We start from the raw sequence: 27,966 nt of genomic DNA, 5'->3' as shown, positions 1-27,966 counted from the left end.
TTGTTGAATCAATGAGATTTATTGCAGTTACTTCGAGGAATATAGGGAAGCAGTTGCTTACTGGAGCACAGGGGACTCAAACACAGTCGTTATCATGAAGCTCCAAACGAGCATGGGATACAGCATATGAATATAGGACACCTGGAACACACTGAACACCTGCAGGCATATCTACAAGTAAAAGAGCATCATATCTTGATAGATCATTTTATCAAACCCTCTTCAAGCTGTATGATCTGTCTGAGTTTCTTGAGTTAAGCATACTGAATCCTGTCAGTTTCAGAGATTTCTTGAAGCTATTTGAAGGTGTATATTTCATGCTTTAGTCAGCTCCCTTCCAAGAGGGATCGCTTCAATCTCCAGTAAACTGCTACATAACAGTACATTCTACAGGTTTCTGTGTTTTATATTCATATTGAAGTATTGAACGTTTCACAGTTTAAAAAGAAAACATTTTCAGAATTTCCCTCAGTATAAACTCTTGATGTATTCTAAGATTTGAAAGTTATTTAAAAGCTTTCACATTTCTCATGCTCACAATTATTCTGTAGCGTGAAGCCTTAAGTATTACTAAGGCAGAATATGAATGAATATGCCACATTATTTCCTATGGAAACTTTTCTCCCCTATATGACTTTTCAGAGGTTTTCCATAGATGTGAGAGGCAGTAAAGGCTTTCCCTCATATATTACATTGTAAAGATTCTCTCTTGTATGAATTCTTTGATATGTTCTCAGGGTGATTTGTGGGCAAAGATTTCTTGCATTGACTATGTTTGTAATGTTGCTCTTCTGTATGAATACTCTAATGTCATCTAAGAGATGAGTACATTTTTAGGATTTCTCTCCCGTATGAATTCTCTGATGAGTTATAAGAGTGCTTTTCTGGTTAAAGGATTTGTCACATTCACTACATTTATAAGGTTTGTCTCCTGCATGAATTTTCTGATGTCTTCTGAGATCTGAGCAAGTGATAAAGGATTTGTCACATTCACTACATTTATAAGGTTTGTCTCCTGTATGAATTCTCTGATGTCTTCTAAGAATTGAGGAAGTGATAAAGGATTTGTCACATTTACTACACTTGAAAGGTTTCTCTCCTGTATGAATTCTCTGATGAGTTCTAAGATCTGAGCAAGTGATAAAGGTTTTGTCACATTCACTACATTTGTAAGGTTTTTCCCCTGTATGAATTCTCTGATGTCTTCTAAGAACTGAGCAGCTGATAAAAGATTTGTCGCATTCACCACATTTGAAAGGTTTGTCTCCAGTATGACGTCTCTGGTATCTTCTACGAACTGAGCAACTGATAAAGGATTTGTCACATTCACTACATTTGTAAGGTTTTTCTCGTATATGGATTCTCAGATGACTTCGGAGATGGCCTTTCTGTGTAAAGGATTTGTCACATTCACTACATTTATAAGGTTTCTCTCTGGTATGAATTCTCTGATGTCTTCTAAGATCTGAGCAAGTGATAAAGGATTTGTCACACTCACTACATTTGTAAGGTGCCTCTCCTGTATGAATTCTCTGATGTCTTCTAAGAACTGAGCAACTGATAAAAGATTTGTTGCATTCACCACATTTGAAACGTTTGTCTCCAGTATTACTTCTTTTACATCTTCTAAAAACTGAGCAATTGATAACAGACTTGTCACATTTACTACATTTGTAAGGTTTTTCTCGTCTATGAGTTCTCTGATGACTTCTGAGATGGCTTTGCTGTGTAAAGCATTTGTCACACTCACTACATTTGTACGGTTTCTCTCTGGTATGAATTCTCTGATGTCTTCTAAGATCTGAGCAACTGATAAAGGATTTGTCACATTCAATACATTTGTAAGGTGTCTCTCCTGTATGAATTCTCTGATGTCTTCTTAGAACCGAGCAAGTGATAAAGGATTTGTCACATTCACTACATTTGTAAGGTTTCTCTCCTGTATGAATTCTCTGATGAGTTCTAAGATCTGAGCAACTGATAAAGGATTTGTCACAATCACTACATTTGTAAGGTTTCACTCCTGTATGAATTCTCTGATGTCTTTTAAGAACTGAGCAATTGATAAAGGATTTGTCGCATTCACCACATTTGTAAGGATTATCTCTGCTATTTCTCTGATGAGTTCTAATATGTGAGGCAATGGTAGAGGATTTGTTAAATTCACTACAATTGTGAGGTTTCTCTCCTGTATGAAATCTCTGATGTTTTCTAAGATCTGAAGAACTGACAGAGGATTTGTCACATTCACTATATTTGGAAGTGTGCTCAACAGAATGCACCCTGGAATGTCTTTTAAATTCTGACGTATGGTAAGAGCACTTAGGACACTCTGTACATTTGTTGTTTTTTTCTCCATAATGGAACTTGCAATGAACTTTGTGTTTCTGTTTAGTATTTTCTCTATGATGACTACTAAGCCTTGAGTCTATCTTGAAGCATTTTCCATACTTCTGGCTTAGGTGTGGTTTCTTTCCACTACTGGTTCTTCCCAGGATGAGTTTATGTTTAGAGTCAGAAGATTTATCATGCTCTGTATTTTTGTTTTCTATCTTTTCTGCCTGGACACTTTGATTTTGACTAATGATGAAACACAAATTTAAACAGTTTAAACAGCCTACACCTTTGCAAGGTTCTTCTGCAGGGCTTCCATTTTTATGTCTGTTTACATTTAATGACTCAACGGAGGAATCTCCGTGGTTACCAAATATGTACTTGTTGAAGATTCCTGTGCTATCGCTAGTTTTGCCAGGCTCATTACAAGGCTTTGCTTGGGTACACACATGCTGATGAACAGTATGCTTTGATCTTTCATCCAAGACATTCTCATATTTATAACATATGCAGTGGTTTCCTGGAAAATTAGCACAATTAGGGAAAACATGAATTAATGCATGAATAAGAGATTTCATAACTGATCTGCCTTAAAATTTCTCTAACATAAAAATTAACAATTCTGAAACATAAGAGCTCTCGCCAGAGGTCTTTTCTGTCTTATTAAAAGGATACTCAGAAGAACCTCCACTCTGATCTATTATCAAACCACAAGGACCAACAGTGCCCTTCACGTTCTTATCTAAACTGTGTACCTTGCAGAAGATAGGAAAAATAGGTTAAGCAATAATTAGGAGCTCCCTGAAGCAACATACGAATACTGTTTGTTTATTTTCTTGCACAGGTTTTTGAGACTGAGTCAAACTGGGCAGCTTTGCTCAGCTAGGAACTCAAACTCATTATTTAACCCAGGTTGTAATGGAACTCAACATACCCTCTTCCTTCAGCATCCCTACTTCTAGGATTAAAATCATCCAAATAAACCAAACAAAAAACTATGCTCACTAGCCACAGCTTTTTATTTATTTATTTAAACCTTCTAAACTTGAAAAATCAGAAATAGATCAATAGTTTAATTCAACAGTAAAGTCAAAATATTCCAATTATTGTGTGTACTGCAATATATTTCCATGATCTGGATATTCAATTTTCTTTGCACTTTGAAATTTTCTTTAAAAACTAGAGAGGGGGGGCTGGAGAGATCACATAGAATATAGCATTGATTATGCTTCTAGGGAAAATAAGTGTAAGGTAAGCACCATGAAAAAGTTATATGGATAACCAGAATTTCCTTATTTCTGGGAGTGTCCAGACAGTTCAGAGAGATTATATATAAACAAAGTAGGTAAATAAAAAGGATGTATCAGGAATTCTAGAGAAGAACATTCTTACCTACAAAGACTAGATTGTTGTAATTCTCCAACATTACATCTATGTACAATGCCCTCTGAGCACAATCTAGGCATTCCCATTCTTCCTTCGAGAGGTCCACAGTCACATCCCTGAATGATAACAGAGTCTGCAAAGGGAAATTAAATATATACCATGTGCTGCTGGACAAAAATGCATTCCTAGGTAATAGAGCCTAAAGAATTAAAAGACACTCCGGTGACACAGATGAGGCATGGTATTTGTGCAAAGTTTTCTAGCAGGGCTGCAGAAATGTGTTAGATATTAATCACTGCTGCTCTTCCATAGACAATGTAGTGAATGACTTACTATATTGCTAACATTCTCAAGGTCTCTCTCCTTTATGAATTTTCTGACATTTTCTAAGATGTAAAAGATTTGCCATAATCACTGCAATTGAATATGGTTCCTGGTGTTTAGATAATGAAATGACTTTTACAGTCATTGAAAATGCATCCTTGTAGCACTATACAACAGATTTTAACCCCAATTCCATGGGAACCCATGTTTGCTTCTGAACACTACAGACAGGAGGCTTACATAGCACACAGTCATATGTTTAGGTAAGTATACCCACATACATAAAATAACACTGACATTTAATTATAATAAAAAATACTTGCTAAAATAGTCATTGTCTGTATTGTACTTTCTATCTCTATGAAAGGAAGATGACATAATAGGCTCATAGTTAGCAAACTTTTAGGGAATAAAAACCCTTGTGAGGTCTACATGCAGAAACTTACCTTTGTGAGGTATGTGTTAATATCAAGTAGGATCCCTGGGTCAACCCCAGATGGTCAAGTTTTAATGAGCAAAACTGAACTGTGCTTCCAAATTCTACAAATGTCAGACCTTGCTAAACTATGGACAATGGATTGATCCTATTTGTAGCTGGGCCACACCATACTATATTCTAACATGTTCAATTGAGATCCTGATACCTGGATGCAGTTCTTCACCCTTTCTAAAACAAAGATAAAGAGTATGGAATGCAGAGTTCATGTATGAATTAAAATCAGTGTTTTCTTTGAATAGTGAGTGGAACATCTGCACATACAGCAAAGGTACCAAACAACAGTTTCAAATGCTTTGTGCAGTTATTTTATGAAATTATTTTCACAACCATTAAGTAAATAGAAAAATCAGCAATAGACAGAATTAATATTTTGTAAATTTTTCTACAAGTTAACTCAACAGTAGAGATAATAACAATTTCATGAATACCATATGGTGTTTCACTACAGAATAGATAGAAATATATGTGAAATTAAATGGTATATGGGACAATGCATTCAGATGAAGTAGAAACATTTTCTCTGAAACAAATATATTACGATTTCTGAGAATGCACTAATTCTTCATTAATTTTGAACATATTATTATCATGAGATTGACTCAATTGAAAAAAAATCTTTTCATTTCAACTCCATTCTTTTCTTCAGTATTTGAGCTCAGACATTTAACAGGATTTTAGGTTATAGTTAAGTGTCATTTATAATTCTTCCTTCATTTCTCAAAAAAAAAAAAAATAGAAGATGCAAGGTTATATACTATCTGTGTCTCAAATATACAACAGGATTGTAAACCTTGGCATTAGAGAAATGGCTCAGAGGTAAAAGCACTTGCTCTTCCTGCAGAGAAATCTAATTTAACTTTCTCTACACATATAGCTGCTCATTACATTGTCTGACTCCAGTACCAAGGCTTTGATACCAAGCTCAGGGATCAATGTTCATAATGCATCATGCTGTGTGCATAAAATCATGCAGAAGAACACTCATATACTTTAATAAAATGTAATTGTAAAAAGAGAAAGGGAAACCTGCCCATCACCACAACTCTTCAGAATCTCTCCCTATGTAATATATAGCTTCAGGGACAGGAAAACAGGGTAGAGGGAGCCTTACACCTCCAAAATGAGAGTAAAGTGATTAATTGGGACAAAATTGATGGCTTATGCACAGCACCAATTTAATTCTCTCCAGAAAATTCTTATGAATATGTTCCACAAGATGTAATATAAATTGGAGACATTGGTGCTTATGCCCTTCTGAAAAATAAATCAAAAGAGAAAGAGAAAATAATCATTGGTTTATTGACGACTTACAACTGAGAAAAATGGTATGATCAGGAGTTCTCTGATGAATAGATTTCCATTGGCCACACTCCCATCATTACTGTGTAATATTAGATGTCACAGATACTACTATACTACAATCTGCATTTGCTCATACACATATCAGTTTTATGGCAAAAGCAAGACACTTATTCAGTCCAACATCTGTACTCTATAGAGTGCTGATATATTTACTATTGGGATTCAAGACATGAATCTCTTCTAATTTTCCTTAAATTGCTCCATGATGTCACTGAAAAAGCTTATACATTTGCATGTCCACATTCATAAGCCTGCTTCTGGAAACCCAATCATCACAAAAATACAATCTATGTGGAACATGAGAACTTCCTTCTACACTAATATAAAAGGAAACAAGTCCATCTTATGTAGATACTGGCCATCAATATGTTTCTTTGACGATCATTTGCAATAGATTCTCTTAAAGAATTGCAGGTCTTAAGTCTATGGAAATTTATGCCCTTGAAGTAAAACATGGAATGAAAATATAATTAGAAAGGCTATGCTAAGTAGGTGATGGATCTATTGACTTACTCTTGACTATCAGAGAAGAAAAAGAAGACAAATCATAGAAAATAAACACTTCAGATAATATTACCAGAGGCAGAGAATTAAAATCTTGAATAGTTTCAGAAGAAAACCAAATTTCAAAGAAATGAAAACATGACACTGACCTCGGAAGCGTCTACTAGAGAAGCATTCATTCTTCTTGTTGCTCTTCTCCGAGTTTCTATGTCTGGAATTGTTGTTGAAATTTCACATCAACGTGTAAAAACTACAAAGCTAAAATTAATACAATTCTGTTATGAGCAATACCAAACTGCATAAAAAGAACCCCAAATCAAAATGATACTAGAAAGTTTTTCAACATTCCTATAGACATGTGAGCACAGGAGGATGTATTTAGAGTTGAGAAAGAAAGTAATTATGAACCTAATCTTTGCATCCAGAAACATTGGCTCCTAAACTGCATGGAGAAGAAAAGACACATAAAGAAGTTTCTGAAATAACAAAGGTCATCCACTGAAGAAACATTGCAAATCATAATTAGAGGCAAAGTATTGAAGACTACTAGGGTCTAACCTCTAAAAGTCTTTTCCCCAGTGTTCCTGAAGCAAGGCTACCAGTGAATGGAATTAATCTGAGGGAATGAATCTAAGTACACTGAGCTCTTTAGTCCATTCATTTTATTCTTGAAAGACAAAATTCTATCTACACAGCTTCAATTCTGTTCTCATACTTAGCTCCTCTCTGTCCCTTCTCCTGTCCTCTCATAGTTCTAACTAAGTTCTTTCCACCTTATTCTCATCTTCGTTCCTTTCCTTCCTCTCTCCATCAACCATCTGCATATCCCTACAATCACCAATCCTCTGCCTCTGCCACTCTCTGGTCTGGCAGGGCAAGTGTACTTGGTTGCTAGGTTACCTGTATCATAGCTTGAATGCGCCTGATATGTAACGACCCCTTTTGTTCTTGGTATATTGTTCCAGGGGAAGTCTAGAGGTGCCACTTGGGCTGTGAGAAAAGTGAGGGTCTGAGACTAATTTGCACAACAAAGCTATGTACCTAATGTCAACCAAGCCTATGGGGTGTCTCTGTATGGATATTTACCTTAATTCTGGAGACTAGCAGGTGGTCAGGAATACTTATACTGTCTGCCATTTGTCCTTGGATGTTTGATAGGTATCTCTTATAAAGTGCTTTTGTCCAAAGCTGGCCCTGGCCTTGGATGGTTGCTAAAAGAGGTAATTGCAGAAGGCAGACATTTGATTCTAATGCTAAAAATCCAGGAAGCAGGAAGCCTTGCCCATGTGACTGTTATCCAAATACCTTAATTGTATATGCCCAAAGATTGATCACTCCACACTGTTTAGAAGTTCTTAGGAAAAAGAATCAATTGGGGAAGCTATAATAACACACATGAAATTCATACCAGAAAAGAGCTGATATATTGAAAAGCCAAAATAACACCAATACTCCGTGAGCCCATGGCTTCCTCTGGAAAAATTCTTTACTCTTGCACGTTATAACTTTGCCATAGTCAGCTGAATTCCTACTGCATTTTCTGCGGCTCATAGCAGCAAAGTATAAACAGAAAAAAACTAGAGTGAAATTGGCCAGGAAATACAGCAAATAAAGCATTTTACATAAAAAAATAAATGGATAGAGGAGAGCTGGGGAGTATTAAACTATTTCCAACCAGCAAACTACCCTTTCTAACAAGAGGGAAGAAAATTAATACTAGTAATTTTACCAACAAGAATATTAAAAAAAGAAATACACATAATGAAAGCCGTAAGAGAGAATCCCAGTAGAAACTGAAATGTCATACAACAAACTTGAACAGATTTTGTGATAAACCCCTTAAAAAAAAAGGGAAGAAATGGAACATGAATCAACACAGTAAACAGCAGGTGTGTCACACTGAGACCAAGAGTACAAGTGCAGAGAAAAGATAAACAGCATTAGCAGGAAAACCATAAGGAGAGGAAGAAGCATACATTCCCCAGTCTTATTGAATCCAGGGTCGTAAGAGTGAGCTACAGAAGTCTGAATAACAGAAACAAATTAAGGAGACTTAGACTGGATAAGTGCTTTATGTATTATTGAGAAGTGCAAAACTAACAAAAGAAAATCACTACCTTTCCTATGTACTAATAATAACAATTTGGAAATAAATTTAGAATTTTAAGCCATTCAGGTAGCTTTCAAAATATATAGGAATAATGCTATGTAATCATGAATTCACTTATATGAAGAAATTTTTAAGGCACTCAGAAAAAAAATAAGCAAAAAATAATAGTTCACAAAGAAATGGACTTTCATGCACACTGACTGATGAATGGAATGGTGTAAATGAATTTGTTGCAACTCTGTGGGTTTGGTCCCAGGATCTGGCACCAAAATGTGAGTTTTGCAACTCTGGGGAAAGATGTCCTGACTACCTTGGAGTCGGGCAACACCTTGAGCTGCTCAGAACAGCTCTGGTGGCTGGAGCTGTAAAGAGGCAGCCCAACCCTGGAGGGTGAGATATTCCGGACACCTCAAGTCGCTCAAGACAGCTCTACCCTGGAGGTATCCCACATACCTGGAGCTGCTTAGGACAGCTCTGCCAGCTGGAGCGGTGAAGAGGTAGCCCAACCCTGGAGGGGAAGTTTTTCTGACTGCCTGGGGAAGTCAGGCCTGGAACTGCTTCAGCAGGAAAGGGTATCCTGACGGTTTGGGAAAGTCAGGCCTGGAGCTGCCAGGAGCTCTGCAGGCAAGGGTATCCTAACTGTTCGGGAAAAGTCAGGCTATATACCTGGTGTGATGGGGTATGGTCTCCTCGAAGGATATAGCTATCCTGCTCCTCTACTGGAGAGCCACTACAGCTGAGCTTTGCTCAGCCCCCACTTAAGGGGGCTTCCTATCAGAGCTCTGCTTCTCCCACCTAAGAAACTGCAGAAATGTAGCAATCTCCTCTGGCTCCAGAGAAAAGTGTTACTTTTTCAGCTCTCTCTTGCTCTGTCCACTAAGGGATGTCTCAGCAAGGTTCTTCTCTGAGTCAATGAATGAAGGTCTTCACACCCAAAACTCTTCTGAGAAAGAGATTTGGGAAGGAGGAGTCCAGGAGAGTAGCTGCCTCTACCAGGGTGGAGAGAACAGCTCACAACTGACCAGGCAGAACAGTTTACAGATGATGTCTTTGGGGTGGAGTCAACCAGTGATTGGTTATTTTTTTTTTCTGCCCAGGGATTGGTCAGTTTTGTGGGCTAGGGACAGAGATGGTCCTGATTTCAGGGCCAAACTTGTTTCTGGGTTCTGGGTTTGGGGATAAAGTGTTCATTTCTCTGGCTCAAGTCCCAAACCCAGGCTGTGTTTTTTTCTCCGGTCCTGGACCCCAGGGCCAGGATTCTATTGTTCTGCTCTGTGATTGGTTGGTTTCACAAGTCAGTTGTCCAGGGGCAGAGATGGCTCTGATTTGAGCCAAACTATGTTTCTTTCACTGGCCTTATCTGAGCCATCTTTCCCTAGTTCTTGGCTCCAGGGTCAGGGTGGGTTTCTTTATCCAGCCCCTTTTCCCTACAAATGGTGCAATCAGCAGAATTGATGTAATCCCATAAGGCAAATACTGAAATTTTCTTCAAGAGTATGGAAATGGTTACAGGAAAATCACAAATATAAAAATTAACTTTAAGAAAGAATACTCTAGTGGTATCACAGGACCTGACCCCATATCATGATACAGAGGTACAAGGACAAAGACAGAATGTTCCTACCATGAAGTATGTAGAAAATTGAATAGAACAGTGATATAATATAAGCCAAATACATCAAAGACAAGCCCAGGAAAAGAGAGTCTTTTGAAAATTCTCTGCTTGGAAAAAAGATTATCTATGTGCAGACAACTGATATTAGAGCCATATCTCTCACCATACATAACAATCAACACAAACTAGTTCAAGGACCTTCCTGAAAAACTTTAAATACTAAAAGAGATAGAGGAAAACCTGATTTAAAAACTTAATGATTCAGATATATTCAAACAGTGAATGAATGATTCCAGGAATACAAAAATTAACCAGGAAAAATGAAAAAGAGATTTCATGGAGTACAAAGCTCCAAACGCCTGAAAACTACATGAAGACTGCATAGTAGCTAAGGAAGTTCAGTAAATATTTAGGTTTTCTTCACACAAGGGGCTAACACTACAAAAAGAGCTGCTTATTGTAAATATATGAAGTCCAAACCGTCTACACAGAGAACCTTGGGATAGGAACAAGAGCTCTAAATGAGTTAAGAATAGAGAAAATAATAGGTAATGGAGGATTGGCAGTGGTTGTGTCTCAGAAGGTTAGTTAAAAATACTTGCCCTTGTGAATGAGGCTTACAGGAGGAAGAGCCCCAAAACCATGATGCAACCTTAAGGGTAGAGATCATTAGAAATGAACAACTCAGAATTGTCTTAGTCATAGAAGAGTATAGTTTTTAATGACAGCATCTCAAAGCTCATAGCTCAGGAAAAAAAAAAAATGCTTCCATGGTGATACAGGGCAGGGGAAGACTGTTGGTTCTCCAGATTTTTTTTTTTTTTAAAAATCATCTCTAATATGAACTCACAGTCACAACCCCAGATCAGTCACATCCTGATAAAAGGTTTGAGGTGTTCTAAGATTTTATATCATTGCACATCAGCATTTCTATGTAGTAGAAAACACTTAAAATGTGATATGTGACCCTTTGGTCACATTTCATTTCATTCTACCTGGCAGATACAGTACATTATTTACCATATGTGTCATGTGGTCTTGGAGAACAGGTACATTTTCTATCCACCAAATATGTTTTTTTCTCAATATTATAAACTTGTCATCAGATCGAGTTATAGCCATTCCCATCAGTGTCTAAGAAGGCTTCACACTGTTTCTTTAAGTAAAATGTATCATTCCTTTCAATGTGGATATATTTTATAACTGCCTGCAAACATTTGTGTAAGAATAGTGACCACTCAGAACCCATGTGAATGCACTTATAGGTAGAATATTACAATTCAGGCCTGGAGAGATGGCTCAGTGGTTAAGAGCACTGGTAGCTCTTACAAAGCAACCAGGTTCCTAGAACCCACATATTAGCTCATAGCTGTTCTGCAACTACAATTCTAGGGGATCCAACACTCTCATACACAGAAACACGCAGGAAAACACCAATGCAATAAAAATAAATTTAAAATATAAATATTACAATTCAGGCCACATATGTCTTTATTTGGAATGCCTGTGTGCTTAAAGTTCTAGCTGATGGCTGTAAGGAAGAAAATGGGATAAAGAGAAACACTGAAGGGTATGCAATTAGAATAAATCACTCATTATGTCAGATCCTTTAAAATCCTACCTCATTTGAAGACTTCTTCCTTGGCATGCACAGAGCTGTGTCTTGATATTCTTTCAGGAAGGTCTCAAGTTCGTCATCAGTATTAACTATGACTAAGTGAGAACCCTTACAGAGATGTGGACACCTAGTGCCACACAATCAACCTGGCTGGCATGGTACATCTGTCTACCGATATAGCATGGGCCCATGTGAGCTACCTGGAAGGATTAGCAATAATCAGCACCCTTGTGGTGTTCTACTGTATCTCCTCTGTAACTATTATCTGCCCCTTTAACCTCAGGACATTAAATTATTTCTGGTATGTCTTGTTCACAAGTGAAATTTTTCTGCATATGAAATAATTCAGCAGACTTAACAAATAAACTGAAGATATCCAGTCAGAGTCGATGTCATTCTGGAATGCTGGAATGTGGGGAGAGTTTGGAAGCATGCAGGGGACAGAAGGATATAAAACACTCTGTTTAACATTATTCATGGCTCAGACTTTATAAATATATTGGTTGATCATGTGAGTGTCAGACTTGCACAATAAAGCTGTGTCCTGTATCACAGCTTGGTAGTTGCTTTCCTTGGTTTCTATGATTACTCATAGTACAGTAATAATGCCCAATAAGTACATATTAAAAATGTTCCACACAGCCGGGCACTGGTGGTGTACACCTTTAATCCCAGGACAGGAGGCAGAGGCAGATGGGCTCTGAGTTTGAGGCCAACCTGGGCTACAAAGTGAGTTCCAGGACAGCCAAGGCTACACCGAGAAACTCTGTCTTGAAAAAAACAAAACAAAAAACAACCAATGTTCCACAGTGCTAGGTATGAAAAAAAAAAAAAAAAAAAAGACAAAAAACAGTCAAACAACTACCCTGAAAGCCTGCTGCTCTACAAGAGACCATGCTGGCCATGACAACCCTGTGCATGACCAGAGGACATGCTAGCCATAAGAACTACAGGTAGGCTACCCGCCTATGGTGTGTCCCCCCTCAGCCCCCAACCTACCTACCTCCAAAAACCCTACATCTCCCCTTCACATTATCCTGGCTGCCAACTACAATGGAATGGCTGTACCAAATGCCACACTAGCCACCATGACTCCAGACCCCAACATGGGTAGAAAAATGACTGCTCCACCAGAAATTATACCAGCCATCAGAATTCCATCAGTCAACTTGAGTGGAAGACCCTCTACTCAACCACAAGACACTTCAGCCAGAACACCAGAGAGGAAACACAAAACAAAGAACACAGCACCCCTCTACCAAAGCAAACTCAGAAACCTGCACCTAGAACTATAATTACCCCAAACCCAGATATCTAAATGCCAGTAGAAGAACACAATCAACAACAGCCAAGGTAATGTGTCATCACCAGAGCCCAGCTATCCTACCACAACAAGCCCTGAATAATCCAACAGTGATGAAGCACAAGAAAATGACCTTAAAACCAACCATGTGAAGATGGTAGAGCCCCTTAAACAGAAAATGAATAAATCTCTTAAGAAAATTGAGGAAAAGATTAAAAAAAAAATGGAGGAAATGAATAAATCACTTAAAGAAAAAAGCAAATAGTTGAAGCAAAGAAAAAAAACTGTTCAAGACCTGAAAATGAAAATAGAAGCATTGAAAACAAACAAAACCCCCACAAAGTGAGAGAATTATGGAAATGAAATATCTAGTAAGTGAAAAGGAACTAGAGTCATAAGTATCAATAACAGAATATGAGATGGAAGAAAGAATCTCAGGCACTGAAGATATGATAGAAGATATAGATATATTCATCAAAGAAAATGCTGAATCTAAAACATTTCTGACACAAAACATGCAGGAATTCTGGGACACTATGAAAAGACCAACCTGAAGAATAACAGGAATTGAAGAAGAATCCAAGCACAAAAGGTCAGAAACTATTTTCAACAGAATCAAAGAATAAAGTTTTCCTAACCTAAATAAGGACATGCCTATTAAGGGACAAGAAGTGTTAAGAACACTAAATAGATTTGACCAAAAAAGAAAGGCCCGTCACCATATAATAATCAAAATACTAAGTATATGAAATGAAGAAAGACTACTAAACACTACAAGGGAAAAAGGCCAAGAAACATGTAAAGGCAGACCAATTAGAATTACACTTGACTTCTCAATGGAGACTCTAAAAGCTAGAAGGGCGGGCCTGCACAGATGTCCTGCAGACTCTAAGAGACCAGAGGTTCCAGCTCAGACTACTATACCCACTAAAACTTTCAATCACCGTCAATGAAGAACTCAAGATATTCCACAATAAAGTCAAATTTCAACAGTATCTATGCATAAATCCAGCCCCTAGGAGTTTACCTTCACCCAGAAAAACACAGGAAATAAATATCACACCAGCAACCAAAAGGACAGTACACAAACACAGAGACACACAAAAACAGATGTATGACAACCAAATAAACAACAATATCTCTCGATATCAATATACTCAATTCTCCAATAAAAAAGACAGGAATTAATAAATGTTGGTCATTAATATCCCCTTATACAAATAGACTCAATTCCCAAATAAAGAGCCACAGACTAAAAGAATGGATGCAAAAACAGAATCCCTCTTTCTACTGCATACAGGAAACACACCTCACCATCAAAGATAAATATTACCTCAGAGTAAAATGTATGAAAAAGATATTCCAAAGAAATGGACCTAAAAACAAGCTGCTGTAGCCATTCTAGTATCTTACAACATAGACTTCACTTTTTAAAAAAAAAAAAAATGAGACAGGGTTTTTCCATGTAACAGTCCTGGCTGTCATGGAACTCACTTTGTAGACCAAGCTGGCCTTGAACTCACAGAGATCTACCTGCCTCTGCCAACCGACTACTGGGATTAAGGGCTTGTGCTACCATGCCCAACTCTTTACATAATAGACTTCAAATTTCATCAAACAATACTGGGAAGGACACTTCATACTCAATAAAGAAAAAAATCCAAGATGATTTTTCCTTTTTGGTTTTTCAAGACAGGGTTTCTCTGTGTAGTTTTGGTGCCTGTTATGGATCTCACTGTGCAGACCAGGCTGGCCTCAAACTCACAGAGAGCTCCTCAGCTGAAAGGCCTTCTCAGCCAATAAGGCCTCTAGGTCCTGTCTCCTCACTCATATGCGTTTCATCGCCCAGGTATTTCATTTCCTATCTCAACCTTCCTAGTGCTGGGATTAAAGGAATGTGACTCTCAAGTACTGGGATTAAAGAAATATGCCACCCCTGCCTGCCTCTGATTCTCTTCTAGACTGAATCAATTTCTTGTAGTCCAAAGTGTCTTTGAACTCACAAAGATCCAGACAGACATCTGCCTCCTCAGTGCTAGGATTAAAGGTACATGCTACCACTGCCTGGCTTCTATGTTTAATCTACGGACTTGATCCGTCCTCTGATCCTCAGGCAAGCTTTATTTGATACACAATATATCACCACATGGGACAGTGGTCTTATGAGTGTCCTCATGTCCTTTATGCTCAGATTACCCTCCAGCTGACCTCTTAAGTCTGGCCATGGATGACTGAGGGATCCCTGGCTCCCTTGACCCAACCAGTGTTATCACCAACAGGGAGTCTCAGCTAGTCACCACAGCATCAGTGCAAATCATCTCCTTCCTTCAGGGTCAAACTTTTGGTCCTGACAGTTTCTGGGACCCACCTTTCATCTTTTCTCTATTGCTAGAAGAGGGGAATAGCCTTACCAGCAGTATATTTGGGGTATTCCCCATACCCACTGCTTTCCAGTGGTACCAACCTGCTCTATCCCCTAGCTCGGAAGGAACCACTTAACTAAAGCAGCAAACTCTATTTCTTTTCCACCCTCATCTCCTTGATCCCAGGCTTGCCAGATATCCTCCTCCTTTTCCACCAAACCAGACAACCTAACACACCTTTTCCTGTACTGGCATCCCAGGCAGATTCCTAAGAATGGGACACCCGAAAACATAACTCCCCTCTCATGCAATTACAATATCCTTTCACTCTCATCCAGAGGAAAAGGTGAAACACATCTGCCTGCCCAATTCTGGCTGTTTGGAATGTTTTGTCTATCTGTTTTCTGTATGTGGATGGGTCTATTTTCTGATGTATCTGTAAGTTTCCTTATAAACATGGGAGCCAAGATGAAAATCAGTTAGGCCCAGTTGAATGTATAACGGTGGCCACTGCATGTTTTATTTCTGACTGGTTGTCTTTGAGTTTGTGAGTGTTCTGTGTTATATTTACTGGTTTGTTTTTGTTTGTTTTCTTTGCCACTGTCAGCTGCAAGACACCACCACTAATGCTATTCAATATGGCTGCTTTGATGTCCAAAGAGCAGAATTTATCTCTGGGTTTTCAGGTCATGAGGGTCAGTTTAAAAAAGAAAGGATGAAAATGCTTGTTAAGTATAGTTTTCAAGCTACACCTTCATGTATTCAAATACAATAATATACCCCTGGCTGCAGATGAATTTCTTTAACACAAATCAAAGAAGTTAACTTTTCAGTCTCTTATTACTATCTTCCCTTCTCACTCCCTAGCTCACCCTTTAACACACAAGGGTCTCCAAACACTAGTCCCTTCCAAAGCTATCTCTCTTCAAGTAGCATTGGTAGAAGTTGCCATACTTACCTTCAGCCATGCCAAGTATCATCATTTCAAACTGATTGAGTTGCTGATTTGTCTTTCTCAGGGTGTGTACAGATCATCTGCTTCTGTTGGCTTAGACCACCTATATTTGTTTCCAAATTTTAGAGTCTGCCTCATCAGATCCCTCTTCCTTCCACCTGATCTAATCATCCATATCTCTTAAACTACTCAAGGTTCCCCCAAAGATACCAACACCGCCAAAATGCATTAAGTCATCTAAGAACAATGCCTACATTCCAAAAAGATGGGATATGAATATTTATTATCATTTAAGGAGGTTGGTTACAAGTAGTTATTAGTCATATTCAGGAAAAAAGCTAAACAAAGAAGTTAAATTAAAAAAAATCTCTTTCTAAAAGAAAAAGGTGGGATATGATATAGAAGTGCTGTGATTCAAAAAAGTAGATTATTGAATCTACTTTAACCCATTTAACAACTATTAATCTTAAAATATTTTACATTGGTAGGAATTTTAGTTTATTAATGCAAATTTAAAGATATTTCTGTTATATTGTCTGTAAGTTCCTACTTTTGTTTAGGGTATTGTGTTTATGCAGCTCATTTTTGCATTTATGCAGCTTAATTTTTCATATCTCCCACTACAGGTATTCCATATTATCCCCAGGACAAGCAACAAAGTTACACCTAAGCCTCTATGATCTTCTCACTGGTATTTAAAAAGGTTTTGATGTTTTCATGTCAGGAAGAGGATACATGACCCGCCTTTATGTATCCTGGATTGCCTGGTCACACCACATGACTAGACCGCTACAGGACAAAGGCGCTCGCTCCTAGTTAACAGTCTGACTACAGGCTGTTATTTACCTCTAGGTTCGTAATATTGAGCTTTGACTTTATGAAAAAACTGATACAATTCCAGATCTTTCTGATGAACTGTTCATCAATGATATCAAAACTTATAGAAATATGATTAGAATAATTCCATTCTAAATGTATTTTATTAATTTTTGTCAAAAGATAAATAAGACTTGAGATATATATAAATGACACATTTCAGATTTAATTCACTGGCTATCCTGATGTTTTGTTGAGACTCCAAAGATTCATAATTTTGCTCTGACAAAATTTACCACTGTTATATTGCTAACATGTCTAAGATTTTTGTCTATTAAAAAGGTTCTTATAAGCTTCAGGAGATCAAAATTTGCCAGCGCTTGCAAGCCAAGAAGAACTGGAAGGAATGCAACTTAACTACAGTTCTTATCTCCCACTTACAAAATTTCTTTTTCTTCTCTGGGTGGGGGAGGAGCCTTCCCTTTCTATGGCCTGGTATCCCTTCCTCTCATCTGCTAACCATGCATTTAATATTCCATAGGTACACCTAAGAGAAAAAGTTTCCTCTTTAAAACTCCTCATCTTTAAAACTCCTCAGTTGCATGTTCTACCATTAATACATATATTTGTTTCCAGCAGAAATTCTAACCATTTAAAGAATTACAGGTTTTCATCCTCTGGACCACAGACATGCTGTCTAGCTGCAGGTCTGCATGCATCCCACCCTCCAGCCCACACGGATGTGCTGTCCGGCTCAGCCCTGCATCATGCCCTCCAGCCCATGAGACAAAAAATTCTGCTACACCGCGTGTCTCACAGAGCCTGAAACTGCCTGCGCTTCCTGGGTTTCCACTGTATTCCAGCCTTCAAGACCCCCAGCTTCGCCCCCATATCAGCAGGAAGTAACCACAGATACAGCCCCCTTTGTCATACACCCTTTTTTTTCTGAACTGAACTCTCCAGCCCAGGGGCTGGAATGCCCTTAAAAAACGTTCTATTACCGATTGTATAATTTCTGCAATGTATGTACTATCAGATATTCTCCTCATGTACTTATGACAACTGTTCTGTATGTAAGTCTTGCTAGGTATACCTTGACACAGGTTATTACTGTTTTCTCATAGCTAATAGATTAATATTGCATTGATTACAAATTTAAATTAGGTAGCTTCAGCTGCAGCCTTGGTCCCACAGGTGCTCATGACTCAGGTAACTCTTTAACTATGCCTCCTCAAAATACAGGTTAACCAAATTAATACCACTAACCAAAGATTAATAGATACAGTTAATGTTCCAAACTAACCATTTCTTTTGATAAGTCATAATCACAGTATTCAGACACTTTTGACCATATTATGCCATACTGGCTATTGATACATTTTTTTATGTTACTCCTCTGCTCCCTTTCTAAGACAGAAATAGTCTAACTATATATAGCTATACCTATTAGATGGTTATACTAATCCTCAGCCTGCCATCTATATAGACTATTGTTTATAAATATATATAGTATTGATACAATATTGATTAAGTATCAATATTAATTAGTCATGACTTATCATTTTTTAGTCATCTGCAAATTTAAGTTTATCTACATATTCACTGTCCTAGAGAGAGAATGAACACTTTTTTTTTAACTAAACGAAAAAACGAGAACTGCTGCGGGCCGCAGGAATATATCATAAGAACTCAGCAGGTTATGGCAAAGTCACTACCTGGAGGGATCAAGGATTTCCTCCAGAGGAAGCCAAATTCCAAGGAGCTTTTGGTACTATTTGGCTTGTTATATATCAGCTGTCTTCTGTTATGAAAATCATGTGTGCCTTCATAGTTTTCCCAACTGACTTTTCCCTAAGAAGGGCTAACAGTGTGCACTTATCACTCCCTGGACTTACACATTCAAGGTATTTGGAGAACAGCCTCAGGAAAGGCTTTCTCTGGAATCAGATATCTCCCTTAGCCACTTTCAAGGACTAGCAGTAACAACAGTCCACATGAAAGTCTCCTGATTTAAGGTAAATTCCACAAGGAGACACCACCTAGGTCAGGTGGACCTTAAGTAATAGCTTTACACAACTTAGCTTGGACCCTCTTTTCTTACAGCCTTACTAACTTTATAGACCGCTAACTCCTTACCTAGGAATATTTAGATAACCTTCTGTGCTGACAGCTATGCTCAGCCAGAACCCCAGTTCAAGCCTCCCTGTAATTATCATCATTGGCAGCATTTGGCCAGGTCCATCCCTAGATGGAGGAAAGTACCTTATTAGAGATACCTCTGTACTCTCTAAGAACAGACTTAAGCATCCAGGTTACCTGTTTGAGAAGGACTGGCGGATGTGCCAATTAAGCTTTACTTCTTCCTTTCCCAAACCTTACCTCTAGTTCCAGATCTCCCTTAAACTATCACCAGAGGCATCTAGCTGTACACAGGTTGCCTAATGACTGAGCACACTTCCCCCCACCCTACAGAAAAAACGACAGATAGCTTATACAGATAAGAGCCACAGGAAAAAAGAAGACAGTTTTATTTTCTCCCATTGACCTAGAAACTTATAGATTCTTAACATTTTCTACCAATCACGTTTAAGACGTATAGTTGAGCACATAAGATCTCTCTCTTAGATATTACCCGAATTTAGCTTTTAGTTAAATTCATTTCCCCATTGGTCATGGGGTTGCAAAAAATAATTAATGGTTATTGCCCCTCTATGTGATTCTTATAACCCCTCTGTTTGACCCTGGAGGCCCAGCTTTGCGCAGCCGAAGAATTTACTGCTTGCAAGTGTATATATACTAGGACTTCCAGGGCACAAGAAGAGAAAAGAGAATGGAAGAACTAGATGGGTAAGAACTTGCAAGGAACAAACTGAGATGGGGAAGAACAAGTTTGAAGGGCTAGAAGAGAATACTAGAGGGATGAGATGGAAGATGAGGAAGAGTCAGATGGGGAAGAATGAGATGAGGAAGAACAAGATGAGAGAGAAGGAGATGGGAGAGGAGCTAATATGGGAAAAAACTAGATAGATGAGAACCTAGAAGGGGCAGAACTAGATGAAGGAATTAAGATAGAACCTAGAGGGGACAACAGATAAATGTAAAGAGAAATTGGGCAAGAAAGGAGCTAAAAATGAGAGTATAAGCTTATATAGAGAGAACTATCACAGAATAATAAAGTGTGTGGACCAAGGAGTTTCGTGTACATAGATTCATTTCTTTTCTTCAAAGATTAATTATCAGCTGGTTGAAGATTCTTCCCAGACCCTGGGAGGGAACTATCCAGGGGCTGGACCCCCATACTCCTCGATAACAAAGTAGGACAGTCCTTGAAAATTCCCTGCTTTACAAAAATATTTGTCAGACATAGTAGGCCCATAGGCCAAAGATGGATGTCCCAATGTTACAGAACTCTGGATGACTGTCCAGGCAGCCAGATGTCCCTTTCATTAGGTAACATTTCACATTTCTGGGGTCTTTGCTGGAGTTAAAGACTAAATTAGACAAAGTTTTCCTTAGGTGTGATAAAAGGTAAACTAGGCATAAAACTTTAAACTCACAAAGATAAGATAGATAATAGAGTATTTTCTCTAATTTTGCCAAATACAAATGGACTGGATGTTATAATTATAATTCTTACTTGGTGACTGTTTTGTTGTATATGATTTTACTATGTTAAAGTTAAAACCTGCTCTTTTAATTAGACAATAAGGGGGAAATGCTATGGATTAATCCCTCTGTACACTGTTAAGATGTGTTGTTCTTGGGGCTGGAGGGATGGCTCAGCAGTTAAGAGCACTGGCTGCTCTTCCAGAGGTCCTGAGTTCAGTTCCCAGCAACCACATGGTGGCTCACAACCATCCTTAATGAGATCTGGCGCCCTCTTCTGGCCTGCAGGCATGCATGTAGTCAGAACACTGTATACATAATAAATAAATAAATAAATAAATAAATCTTTAAAAAGAAATGTGTTGTTCTCATTGTCAATAAAGAGCTGATTGGCCGATAGCTAGGCAGGGTTTTCAGGGCAGAGGAATACTGGAAAGAAGGACAGAATAAGAGGAGTCTTGAACCAGACACAGAGAGAACAGGAGATGAAAATTCCATGCTAATAAAGGTACTGCCACACGGCAGAGCAAAAATATGAAATATGGGTTAATTTATAATGTAAGAGCTACTTGGTAGTAAGCCTGAGCTATTGGCCAAGAATTTATAATTAATAGTTAGACTCTCTGAGTGGTTGTTTGGGAGCTGGCAGGTGGGACAGGAAAACTCCACTTACAACAAACAAATAAGGAAATGTAAAACAAAAGAAGTAAGTGCTTGAGGCATCTGTGTTCCTGCACTGTGTTAATCCCAGCACTCAGAGGCAGGCAGATTCCCTTGAGGGAAGACACTGGTGTACATGGTAAAATCTGAGCCCAACATAGCAACAGAGTGATATCGTTATTCAAGAAAATAAAGCTAAACCCAAGCAACACCAGGCCAATTTGGTCATTTGTTATAGGAAGAGTGCTTTCCTGAAACAATGAAACAAAACACAATTGGAGTGAATTTTTCTCACACAATTGAGTGACAAGAATTATTTAACAGATGCTTTCTAAGTCTTTCCTAACCTATACTGAATCTCATAACCGTAAAAACAGTGTAGCCTGATATCCTCTCACGGTTTGCACGCATACTGTACTTTTCCACACTTTAGGCTGGAATATTGAGCACCACATATGTGAAAACACGTTTCTGAATGATGTATTTACATCCTAGCCTGCATAAGTCTCAGACGGAAAATTAACTGGAAAAAACAGTTTGTTTGGTAAATGTTAATGTTTACAACCATAGCAATAAAGCTTTCTAAAATATTCTTCATGATTCAATAAAATCTGCCGTGCCACCTTAAGTGACTAACATCTAAAAACCTCTCTGGGAATGCCTGGATGTCATGGGGAAAAGCCACTCTCTTGAACAGGCAAATGGTAAGACAGGAGAGTTAGAAAGAATGAATAAATTTAAATTGCAGTTTTGTAACCACCACAATAACAAAGAGAAACATGTTTTCAGACAGCATATAATGCAAATTCACTACCCGATCATGCTTTTATAAATATCCTAGCAATCATCAGATTAATGAAAACATCAGGGTAAGTTCACATGATCTAAAATTTACTGACAGGATTACGATAACCATAGCCAATATCATACTCCATGGTTCAATGACCAGCAGCAGAGATCTGATCACAACATTGGTCCTGTTTCTACCTATTTCCAAGCATTGGAGCCCCTCTGACCTGGGAAGGTCCAAAGTTGCCTGGAGGTCTGCTGTGGTTGCCACCACTGCCTAGCTAAATGGTGACTTTCCCCAGGCCACCCACGGATTCCCTGCTGCTGTGATATGAACTGTTTGTTCATGTCATCATGGCTCTCAGGGTTATAAGGAAATTACAACACAGACACAGTTGATCTGGTTCCCATATCTGTCACATGAATGTCATTGCAGAACTGATTCCATGGAAGTTGTGCCTGGATGCAAAAAACCTGCATAAGATTAAACAAAGCTCAAATCCCAGCAGGGGTGAAAGGGATCATCACATCAGTACCTGAGATATTACAGGCAACACTTGGCCTTGGAAGAGGTCGAGTCAGTTGTCTTCAGAGATGTGGCTCATGCTCATACAGCCAAGACTGCCAGGACTCAGTACTTTTTTAAAAAATATGAATATGGAGATGTGAGGAAACATTATGGGAATTGGCAATTAGAGCTGAGCGATAGGGAGTTAATTTGATCAATGAAACTTCCAAAACATTTCAAACAACACGTATTACTGACTTGACATCATTTCTTTAGTCTGACCATCTGAAATCACATATCCAGGCTATATACTTACTCTCACATTAGCAATGTCACCTCCATGTTCTTTCCCATCCTGTTATCTTGAATCTTTTTGTAATAAATCTAGATCATCTATTGTTTCTCTTTAAGATTTATTTTAATTTTATGTACATGAGTATTTTTCTGGGGGTGGGTCTGTTCACCTCGTGCATGAAGTGCCTGCAGTGGCCGTAAGAGGCCAATAGATCATTTGGAAACTGATTTAAGTCAACATGCACACACATGGTACTGAATCTGGAAACTACAAGAGCAACAAGTGCTCTTAACTGCTGAACCACCTATCTAGCACTTAGTTTATGGTTCCTTAATTAGTTACTGTGGAGACTTAAATCAATGAACAGTGAGACAGAATTAATGGACAACTAACGACTTTCTTAAGAGTGTCAGGCTGACTATTTGCTCATGAAAAACAGTGACAGAGAAGTGGAATAACAAAGACACACTGAAAAGTTTTAGCAGCAATAGGTGCTGGTTGTAAAAGACATTTTCCCAAAATTATGTGGCTGAGAACTTACAGGCATAAGAACAAGTCAATCTAAAACAGTATATAGAAATATATTGGAAAGGTTGTATAGAAATTCATAGAGACCAGACAACAATATGAGTCGAGGAAAGAGACTCGTTCCTTTGAATTGACAAATGCACTGATGAAGCATTTTTCACCTAAATCAAACTAAAAGAATGAATTCCCAAGTAATAGAACTAGAAACAATAAAAGGATTTTCTAGTGTATCCCAATGACATCAGAGTTACTTATAGAAGACTGTGGATGATCATATACCAAGAAATTGGAAAAAACAATTGAACAATTGTTTTTAGGAACATTTAGGAGAATGTTAGTAGTTGATTCCCTCCTAGAGTCTGTGATCTTCCTAAAAACAAGTGAACAATTCAATCTTCTCAGTTCTAAAACTAGAAAAGGCATTAAGCAGTGTTGAGACTGAAGCAGTCAGAATTTCCGCTAAGTTTCTGGAGACTAGATGGATTCAGCACATAGCTCTTTTCCTTCAGAAAAACCTTATAATAATATCACAAGAAGAACTTTGCATAAAACACAAAGGAAAGGAATGCTAGAAAGTCATCATGTATGATGACTTTACCTCAACACTCAAAGCAGGTGATACCATATACCCAAAGCAGATGAGCCAAAACAAATATATGCAAAAAAAAAAAAAAATCACAGAATCAACATAGACACACAAATTGTTTCTAAATTATATGAAAATGGAATGCAGGCTGATTTAATGTCAGGAATGCACGAATGTTTCAACACCTATGAATTGATCAATGTAAATCATCAAATATGTAGACTCAATGAGAAAAGACAGATGATCATGTCAACATATCCAAGGAAGGACTGTGACAAAACATTACATTTGCTCAGTATAAAAGGTCTGAAGGATGTAAGAACAATAGGAATATACTTCAGCATATTTAAGACAATGAGATACAATCTTAAACGTACAAAAGGACAGGGGAATCATTTTGCCCTAATCAGAACAGAGAAGGATATCTACTACACTCAAAACATTACATCAGTGGGTACACAGTTCAAGGACACAGAAAATTTTAAAGGACAGTAATTTTATAGGACAGTAGATAAGAAAGAGGACCTCTTGCATAAGAAACAGAATTGTGAAATTTAAAAGTGGAAATACTCATGAGAAAGTTAAGACCTCTTCATAAGCTGCATAATCCACATACATTACTTTTTTTTAACATATCAACAAGAAGATATTAAGAAGTCAGCAGTCTATGCAGAGTGTCTAAAAATATCTTGGACTCTATGTTAAATATCTTTGACACTCATAGTGTCAAAAAGTGATATGCAGGCTGGGGTGTGTGTGTGTGTGTGTGTGTGTGTGTGTGTGTGTGTGTGTGTGTCAGAGATACCAATGGCCATACCCAGATTTAGATCCTGTGTGCTATACTCCCAATCAGCCAGGTAAAAAAAATGCCCATTTTGTGGGTAACAGAGGCCTTCTGGTTTCATCTGAAGCCAGCTCCACAGAAGGAAATAAATGCATGGCACAGGTAATCTGGCCAAAATCCAGTGACAGTGAAGATCACAGACTCTAGGAGGGAATCGACTACTAACATTCTCCTACATGCACAAATATTCAAACTGCCTTTTACTGTTTCTAATCACATCACAGGCAGGTGTTACTTTCAGCCTGGGTCTAAGAAACTTTGTTTTCCATGGACAACAGTTATTTCAGAAATTCATAACTCATCAAATACTAAGAACAACTGCTTACTGCAGAGGATGTTTATGTTCTAGAAAGATTCTAAGTAATTTGTACCAAGATACTACAGGGATTCATATATATGTATAAAATCTTCCTAAAATCTATAAAACTGAAAAATCACTGACTTCAAAAATTATGAGAGAGCCGGGCGGTGGTGGTGCACGCCTTTAATCCTAGCACTCCGGAGGCAGAGTCAGGCAGATCTCTGAGAGTTTGAGGTCAGGCTGGTCTACAGAGCGAGATCCAGGACAGGTACCAAAGTTACACAGAGAAACCGTCTCGAAAAACCAATTAAAAAAAAAAAAGAATTATGAGAGAAAGATCAAACACAGAGGCAATTTCAAAATCTATAAAAATTGTAGTGACGCAAGCTTTGGAGTGTTGAAGACAAGACAACAGGGGGTACGAAAGAGAAGACAACATAGATGGAGTATAATACTTAGCAGAGATTTTAGGCAAATCAAATCAAAATCCTATAGGTATTATTTTAGGAAATAGAGAAAGTAACCCTAAAAAACACAGAACTTGAAGAAACTACAGGATGTACAGGACAAACCAAGAGGATTCTATGATTCTAACTGAATACTATATTAAAATTATAGTAATGAAACCACGTAATATTGGTTTAAAACCACAATCAGTGATGCGAATGAAAGACAGGCAGCATCACTCCCATGCAAAGTCAAAAAAATTATATTTGCCTCTGAGTATTAATAATTATTAATAATTCAAACACTTACAATAGGATAATCCTGAGATTTTTTTTTTCTCAGCAGAATTCTCTAGAATCACTTATAATGAAATAGAATGTGGCAAAACCAATTTCTTGTCCTGTTTCTACTGTCACTTCAGCCCTTCCCCATGTCTTCAACCCCTCCTGAGACCCTCTATCATACCTGGATCCTTTGCTACTGTCTCCGCGCTCTTTACCATCCAGGGCTCTTTGTTCTGATGCACAGGTGAGCAGGACTGACTGAGCAATGTGGGCCCTGCACAAGAGAAAGAGATTCTTCAGAAGTTACCTAAAACTTTTCATGGAACAAAAATAAAAGATGCTAACACCTGTCAATAAGATAAACATGACAGAGAAAGAACATATCAAGAAAAGTGTCTCTCTTTCTCTGAGGATTTCACTTTCCTCTCTGAGATGTGAGACTAATTCACACACAGCTCACATTCATGCAGAGTAGTTTTCTCAGGAACCTGAGGAGATCAAGAGCGACTGTAAGAAAACTATTCTCACCCTCAGAATCCAGAGTGCTGTACTTCTCCAACAGATCTCTACCAAAGTCCCTGTGAGCAGGGTCTAGGCATTCCCATTCCTCCCACAAGAAGTACACAGTCACAGCACTGAATGTCAACAAATTTGGGAATAAAAAAGGACAGTTTGGCCATGTGTGCATGGGTAGAGTGCTTTTCTTCAACCAATGAGGCATTTTTCTGATACAGGTGAGTACTCACAATTATTCAAATGATTCGTTCTAAAATTTTGATTCAATCTATAATGAGTGTGCTAATTATAAATTACTGTATCCTGATATAATCTCACAGCACTCATACTGAGCTTCCCTGGACAGAAGATGTAACATGAGAACACGGCATATGAAGACACATTGCTGAATGCTGTATTTAAACCCTAGACTGCACATATCTTAGAAGAAAAATTAATAGGAAGTAAAAGGCTTGCTAAATGTTTACAATCATATCTGTGGCACTCGATTAAACATATTTTATTTAATCATATCTGCACTGGTTCCTCATGTCATTATTATATACAGAGCTCTTTGAGGATGCCTAGACTCAGGGGCAAAGGCCTTATGTCTTGAATAGGCAAGTGGTAAAACAGGGGAATTAGAAAGCATGGATGAATTTAAATTCTATAAGCCTTGGCACTACCATAATAGTAAAGAGAACCGTATTTGCAAACAAGACAATGCAAATGCTCTACTAGGTTATTTTAAGCATTATTTTATGACAGAATAGTCTGGCAACCCTAATATAAGTGAAAAACATTATGGTAAGACTCACCTGATCTCAAACTTCCCGACAATGGAAAAAAATCAACAACATAATACTGAAGTCTGTGACTGTAAGGATAAAGCGGCTGAAAACCGTGTACCTCTGGCGGCAGGCCAGGGTGGGCTGCTAAGAGAACACGCCACATGCAACAGGCCTAGTGCCAGAGGGGAGAGCGAAAGTCGGTCTCCGCCTGAGGACATGAGAGAAGCAGACAGACAGACAACACTTAAGAGAGCAAGCGAGGAGCAAGGGAGAGAACTGTGACGGACAAACACTTGAAAGCGGTTCGCGGTCCACAGGGAAGCATGCAGCTTATAGTGCATGGAAACCGCCGCAGCAGGCCGCAGGGGATGACGTAAGTGGCCGGCGGAGGCGCCGCCACCACCAAGGGCAAGCCAGCGGGGGCTGACAGTGTCCTTCTGAGCAGCCTCGGTGCACACCCCGGTCCCTCCCGTCTCGTGTCCCAGCCCCGCAGCTCCTCTGACCTGGGAGGTTCCAGGGCCGCCGGGCTGCGGTTCCCGCCACTGCGCTGCTGACTGGTGACTTTCCCAGGCCCCCGCGCGGAGACTGCGGCTCCGGGGAGGTTTCAGGCCCCCGAATCCCGCCAAATACCCGCCGGGTCCTC

At 38.5% G+C, this 27,966-nt stretch overlaps 1 protein-coding gene across 1 annotated transcript; it reads right to left on the bottom strand.

Moving 5' to 3' along the window:
* Positions 1-27,932, bottom strand: LOC131894124 (zinc finger protein 345-like). The gene is made up of 6 exons (XM_059244301.1): positions 27,827-27,932; positions 26,219-26,311; positions 22,781-22,881; positions 6,559-6,667; positions 3,727-3,853; positions 1-2,854 (listed from the first exon to the last, which is right to left on the bottom strand). The coding sequence occupies exons 4-6, from the start codon at positions 6,586-6,588 to the stop codon at positions 834-836; spliced, it is 2,178 nt and encodes a 725-aa protein (XP_059100284.1). The 5' UTR covers positions 6,589-6,667; positions 22,781-22,881; positions 26,219-26,311; positions 27,827-27,932; the 3' UTR covers positions 1-833.
* Between the last annotated feature and the right edge of the window lie 34 nt (positions 27,933-27,966).

This window comes from Peromyscus eremicus, chromosome 1 (genome assembly GCF_949786415.1).
Source record: "Peromyscus eremicus chromosome 1, PerEre_H2_v1, whole genome shotgun sequence".
In the NCBI taxonomy this organism is placed as follows: domain Eukaryota; kingdom Metazoa; phylum Chordata; class Mammalia; order Rodentia; family Cricetidae; genus Peromyscus; species Peromyscus eremicus.
The sequence above is the reverse complement of the archived record's forward strand: the minus strand, read 5'-3'. Positions and strand labels throughout refer to the sequence as shown.

What these genes read in the sequence shown, in the direction of transcription:
- LOC131894124 (XM_059244301.1), bottom strand. Translation starts at nt 6,588, where the DNA reads ATGAATGCTTCTCTAGTAGACGCTTCCGAG. An exon ending in CTCTAGTAGACGCTTCCGAG is followed by an intron (nt 3,854 to 6,558) that starts GTCAGTGTCATG and finishes TTCCCTTTGCAG; the next exon opens with ACTCTGTTATCATTCAGGGA. An exon ending in CAACAATCTAGTCTTTGTAG is followed by an intron (nt 2,855 to 3,726) that starts GTAAGAATGTTC and finishes CTAATTTTCCAG; the next exon opens with GAAACCACTGCATATGTTAT.